Here is a 9,306-nt window from a genome sequence, read left to right as displayed (position 1 = left end):
TTTTTTTTTTTTTTTTAAAGAACTCCTCCAGTAATTTATAAGCATCTTTGGAAGTGAACCATGGTATGAAAAATGGGGATCAAAAGACATACTCCACAAGCCATATTTACCATTGCTGTTAGGGGTGTAGATAGTTTTGTCAGTTTGGATGAAAATATAACCAGGCTCAAAAGAAACCAACGCAACTTTCTCCAGCAAACTGTCGCCAAAGTTTGCTTGAAGGTAAACATAGTGCTTTCTTTTTGGGTTGATTTCGAACTCATCAGCAGGGATCTGAGAAACAACAGTAACCCGGTTATTTAAAAGTTAAATAATTTTTTAAAATCGTCTCAAGGATAAGTATAATAATAGTACAGAATTATGAAATATATACATTAGTATATATAAAAAGAAAATGTCTATTTTTTATACTAACATGAATGTTAACTGTGAAACACTTTGTAACAAAAATGGGTCTTGACATGATTTTACCGTTATTCTTCCAAGATTCTGGAAATGTCCTTCTTTTGTAAGCCTCACACGTGTTGATGCTAATTTTTTTGTTTTTCCTGGAAAGCTCCATGCAGCAATTTCAACAGAAACCTCTTCTTCAGATGCGCAGTCTTGAATTTCCACAAATATGTTTTCTGCCGCACCAACTCGCAACAAGTTGGGGGCGGACAAAACTTTCCTGTTGAGAAAAAAAGAAGGTATAAGTTGTAGAATAAACTACATATAAAGAAAAAATATTTTTATATGTAAATTAATTATTTCATTCCTGTTGAACAGATCCAACAACTATTTTCCAATTTAGAAGAAAACACTTTCCATAAGAGGCTAAAACCAAATCTAAATTGAGTTTTACCCCAAATGAAAGGTAAAATAGAGTGAAATGTTCAACCTTCAGCATTTCAGGAATGAACATTATCTGGACTTATCTAACGGTAGAACGATGAAAAGTTAGTTCTGGACTTGGTCCGTTGCTTTATTTGCTTTGTCTGGTTCATGGAACCAAATAAAGCCTGAGATAGGCAGATAATTAACTGGCATTTTGTGCAAACAGTACTTTGATCTGAGTGACACAACGATGGAATCAAAGTTTAAGCAGCACTTTTAATATTCAATAATTAAAAATCACTTTTTTTGTTTTATGCAAAGTTTTAATTTGGTTACTGTAGCAAATGTTTAAATTTTGCTGTTTTTAAAGCATGTTTGTTTCAATGCTATTGCAATGACAATACAAATTACGCAGACGTAACACTGTTGGGATAAGACGTTGCATTTGGCAAAAGCACACATCCACTATGTTTTGTCATGAACTAAAGCAAAACAAATTCTAAAATAAACAGGCTCTGAGACAATGAATACATTATTAACTGCAGCGAAGAATCAAATCAAGAGCAGAATAAGAAAGATCATCCCTGATTTACTATCGCGCATTGAGGATCATAACTTGAATGAGATGTTGGCTCATTTAATTTAAAGGCAACAAGTATCAATTATAGAAAAAAAGAAAAGGTTTTCCAGATACACTTACAAAGGAAATGCACTCGACTGAGAAGTCAGACAGGAAAAAGCTACCAGCAGAAGCTGGAGAGCAGAGATTCCCATCATTGATCCCATCTCTGCTGTGGCTACAGATCGCTGGTGTGCCTGTCTTTTATCCTCAGGCAACAGGATCCTCTTCCTGCCTCTTTTACTTTCTCCAATTGAAAGACAGTTAACCAGCTTACGCAGTGGGACTTTCATAATTTGTCAAATGGTGAAGCAAGTAATGATCACTGTAAAAAGGCACTCTGTTAGACAAACTAAACAACGGGCTATTTTACAGTGTAATTGATTTATGTATATTAAGAACACTGGAGTGCTTTGATCTTCTACATTGACGGGCCAAAACACAACATGATTGCACGGCACTGAATAGATTCTTTAAGACAGAATTTAAGATTTTTAAAAATATGTATTCTTTAAAATTAACTCGCCAAAAGTACATAGTATTTTTAATTTATATCTTTTTCAGCATTAGATTTACCTTAGATTGAGATAAGTGAAGCCTGGGCTTCACTTATCACACTGATTCCTGATTCTTTGAAATCTGAGGGGTTTTTTAAAATAATTTTTTTATAAGATCTTTTGTACGATTTGCCTGGTTATAGATTGAGGTGGGAATCTGTGTGTGCAGGGGATTGTGCTGCCCACAGATGCACTGCACCTTTAAAGAAAAAGGATTAATATGATAAGCTAGACATTTGTTGATATGTTTATATTTACATTTATAAGGTGAAGTAGCAACTAAAGCTGTCAGACATGTATTGGTGAAAAAGTTGCAATATTTATGTAAAAGCAAACAAAACAGGAAATATGTCGTTAGATAATTAAACTGTCAGGCTTTATGCGTTTCTCGTTTTTTTCCACATTTCTTTGCTGGTCGATATATTCGGTTATTTAATCATTGTCAGGGTTAGGCATCATTTCCTCAGAATGTGTACTTCTTTTGTTCAGTTTTTACTTAGTTTGCTTCACCAGCTACTTGAACTTTGATCTTTGAAAACACCAACAAATAAAGACAATATGACCAGAACAAATGTACCCAATTTAGACTAATCAATCTAAATAATTATGGGAATTGATTTCAAACATTTTCCATATATTTGTTCAAATTTACACATCTACAATACTACTTTTCTAGCTTATCTTTTAATCCAGGCAATCAGTTCACCTACATCTCTTATTTGATGTTTTCATTTTTTTATTTCTAGGAATTGTTATGAAATACTTGTCCAAATGTGTATCTATTATGTACCCGAATTATTGAGGTGGTAAAATAATAAAACAACTTGACAAAATTGTCGTTTTGCAATTGTTGAATAATACTTTTGCTCTGTAATACTCAAGAAGGTTCTTTGTGTTAAACCAATGTTTCCCAAGCCTCATCTCGGAGCCACAGTGGCCCTGCTTCAGCACGCCGAATTTCAACTGATGGCTGATTAACAAAGTTTTGCTGAACATAAATCATCTGGTTCAGGGTTGGGAAACGCTGGGCTGTTTATATTAAATGGTTAATTTGAATGTGAAGTTATCTGTAAAAACTCCCTTTCCAGTAGTAAAAGGGGTATTTATGTGTGAGCTGTACCCGTTTTCTCAACATTTGATTTTGTGACTCAGCAGGTTGTAAAATCCAGTGGACTAGCGAGTCACAGCTATTTTGGTAGAGCGATACAGCTGGCAGACTCAATCAGAGTAAATACGCCAAGACCCTAACAAAGCACTGTAGCAAAGTGAATTGTGACATGTTTATTCTGAGTGGATTTAAATAGCTAAAACTAAAGCTAAAACAGACTGTGTGTCTGAATCACTATAGGATCTGTTTAATTTCCGGAGCACCCAGTGACATGACATGTTCTTTCATACTTTAGACAACTATTCCTACTAACAGCTTCACATCACCTCACTTTGAAAAAGACCCACAAATATTTAAAGAAGGTGTTTAAGGGAGTATAGAATTTTTTGTATATAATGAGAGCTGAAACAGAGAAAGATGGGGAAAACAGTTTCAATTCCAGACAATAATTAAAGATGAGACACCCAAGAAATTTTTAATAATACAATCAGCAGATGTAAAAAAAAAACTGCAAAATTAAGCCTATTTAAAATTGGACAGTTATTTCCTTGAGTTCAGTTACTGCTGACATCCAAAAATGGCGTACTGATCGGCCATCTCCTCGAAACCCATGCAGGTTGGTTGGTAGTCATTAAGACGGCACTCTGCTTCTGAGGGCCAGTACTCGATCCAGGTCTTCTCCCCGAGCTCATACTGAAATCTAAACAGGGACAAGAACAGAAATACGTGGAATGGTGAGTTGCCCAGCTCTCTGTGGATTGCTGGTACAAATATGAATAAACTGGCAATGACTTATGAGCGGCTGCAAATTAGAGGATGTTTATAAAGGACTATCCCCTAATGTTCAGAAACCCACATTTGCGTCTGGTTATTTCCAGAAATGTCATTGGATGATCCCATGATCAGGTAGGTTTTGCCTTTTTCCACATTTAATGCTTCTCTGCAGTACCGACGACTGAAAAACGTGCGCAGTTTACCAACAGCATCTGCATCAATTGGTCCTGTGGTTCAAAAGCAGATAAAAACAAAAAAGGAGAAAGAAAAAGAAGCACATTTTTAGACAATATGGCATTACTGTAAGTGAAATGTGCTGCTTTTTCACTGTAAGTGACTCAATAGCTAACCTATTACCCTTTAAGCCTTTTAAATCTCTGTATCCAAGCAAAAACACTCAAATAAGCTCAAATTCTAAATGTTAGTAGAACAAGGTACAAAAGAATGAAAAACAATCACAATAACAGATGACACTGCACTACAGTAACATTTAAATTAGTAGGTTTTTACACAAACAAGCTACATCTCCTTACAACACAAAAACAGGTTTAACAAAAGACATAATCAGAGACGGTGTCTATAAATATTTCATGCGACTGTCACCACTTCCATCTAGGAATGATTTAAAGTTATGAAAATATAGGTACCCACCTTCTTTAATAACCTCGACAATGCGCATTATGTAAAAGTCTGCAGACGACTCAAAATCAGTTTCTTCCACTGTAGCTTTGTATGCTGTGTGCAGACAATGTGGTCGTTATGAATAATCAAACTTGCTGTATTTTCGTTGGGTAGGAATTTTGGCTACTTCTGGCCCACTTGCTGTTTCTTACCAAAATCTGTTTTGCTGGTCTCTGTGTTCTCGCAAATCTTAGCTATGCGCTCCTCAGTGTTGTGTCTGTAGCGCTTCTGCATGTTGCATCTCTCTGAAACATTATAAGAGATGCAAGTGTACAAACACTTGTTAAAATGGCAGGTTTTATTGAAATGCAACTAAAAAATAAATCTGCTTGAAGAAAAGAAAACATTTAGAAAGGTACATACATGTGTTTAAAATTTATTAATTATTAGTTTAAGATTTAAGGTACATACATGTGTTAAATCTTAAACTAATAATTAATAAATTTTTGTCAAGAGTAAATTTTTGGTGTCATCAGACCATAGCGCTTTCCGTTACAAGGTCTTATATGATTTTAGCATGGCTCTTTTACTTGAAATAAAAAAAAAATGTCTTGCAAACTTAATCATTGATCCATTGGAGATTGTTGCTAGATGTAGAACAGAGACAGCATTTTTTTTTTCATTCAGCCCACAATTCTGTGTTCGTAAAATGTTTTTGTTGGTCTGATGTAATATTCTAATCCTAAATGTCCTGTTTCCATTAGCTGCAAGAGAAAAAATTATTATAACAGACAAAAACAAACTACTTAACATTCTTTGTTAAATTGTGTCAGTCTGTGTCATTAATCTATATAATGGGTTTCACTTAATGAATTGAGTTACTGAAAAACATCAACATTTGAATAATAGTCTAATTCATTAGACGAGTCTCTAGAAAGGGACTTTGTGTGCATATACTGGTCATCTTGCAGATTATGTTCAGTCTCTCACTTAATTTCATTGCAGTCTTAAGTCTAATTTGTATATTATTACATAAGTTAATTAATTTGGACAAATTGGAATGCAGAAAAACAAATGTTTAATTTGTAATTTAAATTAAGACAATTGGACTCAGTTTTTTTCTTACCTTCTACACAGATGCATTCATAACTTTTACAGAGCTTTCCATTCTGTCTCTCTGGATGGTAAAGTTTCACACATGGTGCTTCTAAAATGGGAAACAAAATTATTTTAATATCTCAATCCCTATTAAAAAATCTAAAATAAAAATACAAGGCACTTTATTCGATCCATTATATTCTATATTTTTTGATTTCTAAAAATCTTTTAAACAACTGCTCTCTATTTGTTATGGTCTATTAGACATGAAGAAGTGTCTAATAAAAGTCTATTAGTCATTAATACATATGTGAAATGGAATGAAAACCGTTTCACACAAAAGTCTTAAAGCCCATCCCGCTAAAACTTACGGTCGTAGTACTCATAGACAGACACGGCTGCTGGTTGTAAGACGCCAACTTTTAATGTCTGATGGATCCTAAAGCTGATCTCCTCTGGCCGTGTGTGTGAAACCTGGTAAGAGATTTACATTTATGATGGAGCAACTAACAAATGAGGAGAAAACTCAACAGAAAGGTGAATTATTACCTTGTCCAGATAGATGATGAGTGAGCCTTTTTCAGACAGAACTGTGTTCATCTCATACCTTGCAATGGTGCGGGCGCGTCCTGTAGACAACTGCAGAAACAAACATGTGGCCTCAATCATCTAATAAACTTTAAAACAGAATATCAAAAACGTCCAACACTGAATGTTAAAACTCTTCTATGTTCATGTATCTCAATCTGTCACCAAGTCCAGATCCTGCGTGTCAACAGTGAAGCCAGTCAGAAGGCCGATGTCCAAGATTGACATGGTTGCGTCTCGATCCCTGTCCTTATACCTGTATGTGGAATGCACAGGGCAACTTACGTCATTTCAGGTAATTATTTTTAACAAAAGTTCAAGTGTGGACAATACTCACAAAACATCTATCTTAAGTTTATATGTCTTCCTATCCTCATCCGATATTTCTGAAGAAATTATGAATAAAATATGCATAAACTTTTTGGGCAAATCACAAGAAGAGATAAAATGGCGAGATGTTACAAAACAGCAATGTCTAAAAATTACCTGGGATTAGTTGCACAGAGAGATTGAACTTCTGGCAGTCACTTTCCTTTTCTTTAGGAATGGTGTAATACAATGACACCATCTGACATTGAGAGAGTAAAATTATTGATCTGTCTAAATGTGCCTGATGTGCAAAATAACCAATGACAAAAATGCAACCATTTTCCAAAATTCAATTGATTTGCAATGAGATTTGGAATCTAAACAATAATTTGAACATGGCAAAAAGTAAACAGACTGCAGGTGATTAATTTAGGCTGGCTTATGTCTCTTCAGATATCAATTAACCATCACACGGTTTTAAAAAAATCCTTTGTAAATGCGCACAGAGGATCAGTGTGACCCTGTTGGAACAACAACTGTTGTTCCCTGTTTCTAAAGAACAGAGATTGGTCTTTTTCCATATTATTTATTAGAATAAGTAAAGTGTATAGCATATATGCATATAAATTCAGATTTTCCACATCAAAAGTACCTGAGCTGAAACAGAGATATTCTGAAAAACTTTGAAAGGTGCAATTCAAACAAAATTTTAAAGCTCAGAATTATTTTGTAAAAAGTAATCAAAATTCTTCAAACCAGAAGTAGTTGTATTTCAAAAAATCTTTGATACTTGAAAAGAGACGGTCTCATTTGATTACATTTTATATGATGGAATATGCAGAGAGAATAGAATTAGGTTGAAAGGTATATTGTTTTATTTTTATACTTTGTGTCTGAAAGCTTTTGCTTAGTGTTAATGGTTCACAGCTCATACACTGCTAAAAAATATCTTAGTACTTGCCTGGAGTATAACACAAAGTTACTTACTTTCACTGTTGCTTCTCCAATTCCTGAAGCAGTAACTTTCACATCCTGGTTGATGTAAGAAACCTGTCAAGATTTTAACTTGTAATTTAGGAAAAAGCAAATCATAAAAAAGTTCAAATGTTGTAAATGTGAAGGAAGGTTGTGATCTCACTTTAGATGTTCTTGTGGCGAACTGATTATCTCTGTTAAAGTTGAACTTGTTAGGCCTTGATCTGCCCGGCAACAAGATGTCAACATTCAGATCGTATTCTGGTTCTTTAGCTCTGGTCCAGTACTCTGCCACGGCCTGGTACACGATAATGGTGGCCTGGGAAGACAGAAAAATTACAAATGAGAAGAATTAAGAAAAAAATCCAGTTTAACTAGGGAAAGTGATATTTCCCTAAGAAAAAGTCTAGAAGTTTAGAAGTTACCTGTGTTGATCCATAGCCTCCACCCACTTTTTGTTGTTGGTTAAACCATCTAACGATAGGCCGTGCGTCTTCAAAGTGCTATAATGAAAGAAAAAGAAACTAGCAGTTCTTTCTCTATATATGCTGCGTAATTTCAATGCCTTTTCTCCCCACTTATTTGATTTTTCCATGCTGAACTCACTGTGCTAAATTCATGCAAGAATAATGTTCCCCTAGTCCTGGTAATATAATCTTCATCAGTTCTCCCTTCACCCACAATCACACAGGATGAAAAAGTAATGCAGAAAAATATTTTAATTTTAATGTTACTTTAGTTAACCTTCCTGGATCCAGACATTATGTTTCTGGCTGCTTAATTAATTTATTTTATTTTTCAAGGGAATTTTCATTTTTCTTTAATTTTCTCATTGATTTTTTTCAGATGCATTTTAAACTAAGTACAGCAATCTGTGTCCAATGGGAATGTTTTGTTCTGTTGACTCCCAATTACAATACACTTTCTGAAAACATTGCAATTTATTTCCTATGTTTGGTTTTGTTTGGTTTTGTTTTAATTTCGTTTAATTTATTTATGTACTGTAAATATAGCAATTTTTTTTAAGCAAACCAAATGAAAAAACAAATTTTAAGACATAAAAGTGCCACCTAAAGAAATAAAAATCTCAGAAAATGCACGAAAGGGCTAACCCTTTCGTGCATAGTGGTCACTACAGTGGACAGCTGTCTAAAAGTCATTTTCTTGTGCTTCTTGTGGATTTTTATGTTATAAATGCACACAGACCACTGAAGTGGACACTAATGCATCATAAAATACTCTATCAACTACTGGCCATCAGCTGCAAATGCAAGAAGTTATTTTAGTTAAATCCAATATGGCCGACAGACAAAAAGCATGCCAACTGACCCGGTCCCTCCTTCTACTATAGACGACTCTTGCAGGTAAAAAAGAAACAAAACATATTGTAACATCAGATAAGCCCTAAAGAACAATACTACTGATGTGTTTTTCAAATAACAACTTTGTATTTAGAGAAAATTACAATTGATCATCTAAATAAAAAATTTTCTTTACAAATTTTTTTCTACCTTTTTTTATGCCTTAAGAAAATAAAAAAAAAATGGGGAAAAATCCTGACACAAAGGATCATAATTCATGCATGAAAGGGTTAATAGCTGCTATGTATATTGAGGACTGACATTAGTAATGGTATTCATAACAAAAACCATAAAATGTTTTGTGTTCTTAATGTTTTTAAAGTGATTAAATTATTTTAAATAATTCTGAAAATTATTTTGTCCCCAACTAGTTTTTTTTTTTCAAAAGCCAGTAGCACAAATGCCAAATGATTGATTATTTAATCTGATTTTCATTAATAAACACATAGATGCAGCTCTTCCCTGAAATGCATGTGATGT

The 9,306-nt window shown here is 34.0% G+C and overlaps 2 protein-coding genes across 4 annotated transcripts in view; both read right to left on the bottom strand.

The window, feature by feature from the left end:
• The window catches only part of LOC103156321 (complement C3-like), a 26,656-nt gene that overhangs the window by 5,002 nt on the left and 12,348 nt on the right, over positions 1-9,306 (bottom strand). Inside the window, exons 3-5 of the mRNA XM_007578315.2 lie at positions 1,517-1,613; positions 472-670; positions 111-273 (exon numbers count right to left, since the gene is read on the bottom strand). Coding sequence (XP_007578377.2) covers positions 111-273; positions 472-670; positions 1,517-1,602 — 448 coding nt within the window. The 5' untranslated portion in view covers positions 1,603-1,613. The remainder of the gene's footprint in view (positions 1-110; positions 274-471; positions 671-1,516; positions 1,614-9,306) is intronic.
• The window catches only part of LOC103156318 (complement C3-like), a 22,414-nt gene continuing 16,657 nt past the window's right edge, over positions 3,550-9,306 (bottom strand). For 2 of the 3 annotated variants that reach the window (XM_007578312.2, XM_007578313.2), the window contains exons 30-42: positions 7,891-7,968; positions 7,629-7,784; positions 7,478-7,540; positions 6,668-6,749; positions 6,519-6,567; positions 6,347-6,437; positions 6,143-6,232; positions 5,965-6,067; positions 5,622-5,702; positions 4,708-4,800; positions 4,526-4,609; positions 3,957-4,101; positions 3,550-3,800 (exon numbers count right to left, since the gene is read on the bottom strand). In XM_007578312.2, the coding sequence (XP_007578374.1) occupies positions 3,659-3,800; positions 3,957-4,101; positions 4,526-4,609; positions 4,708-4,800; positions 5,622-5,702; positions 5,965-6,067; positions 6,143-6,232; positions 6,347-6,437; positions 6,519-6,567; positions 6,668-6,749; positions 7,478-7,540; positions 7,629-7,784; positions 7,891-7,968 (1,257 nt within the window). In that variant the 3' untranslated portion in view covers positions 3,550-3,658. Of the gene's footprint in view, positions 3,801-3,956; positions 4,102-4,525; positions 4,610-4,707; positions 4,801-5,621; positions 5,703-5,964; positions 6,068-6,142; positions 6,233-6,346; positions 6,438-6,518; positions 6,577-6,667; positions 6,750-7,477; positions 7,541-7,628; positions 7,785-7,890; positions 7,969-9,306 lie in introns of all 3 variants that reach the window. The other variant, XM_016664267.1, reaches the window with a different exon arrangement.

Source organism: Poecilia formosa, unplaced genomic scaffold (genome assembly GCF_000485575.1).
Source record: "Poecilia formosa unplaced genomic scaffold, Poecilia_formosa-5.1.2 Scaffold474, whole genome shotgun sequence".
NCBI classification, from domain to species: Eukaryota; Metazoa; Chordata; class Actinopteri; order Cyprinodontiformes; family Poeciliidae; genus Poecilia; species Poecilia formosa.
Note: the sequence above shows the minus strand (reverse complement) of the source record. Positions and strands in the feature narration are given on the sequence as shown.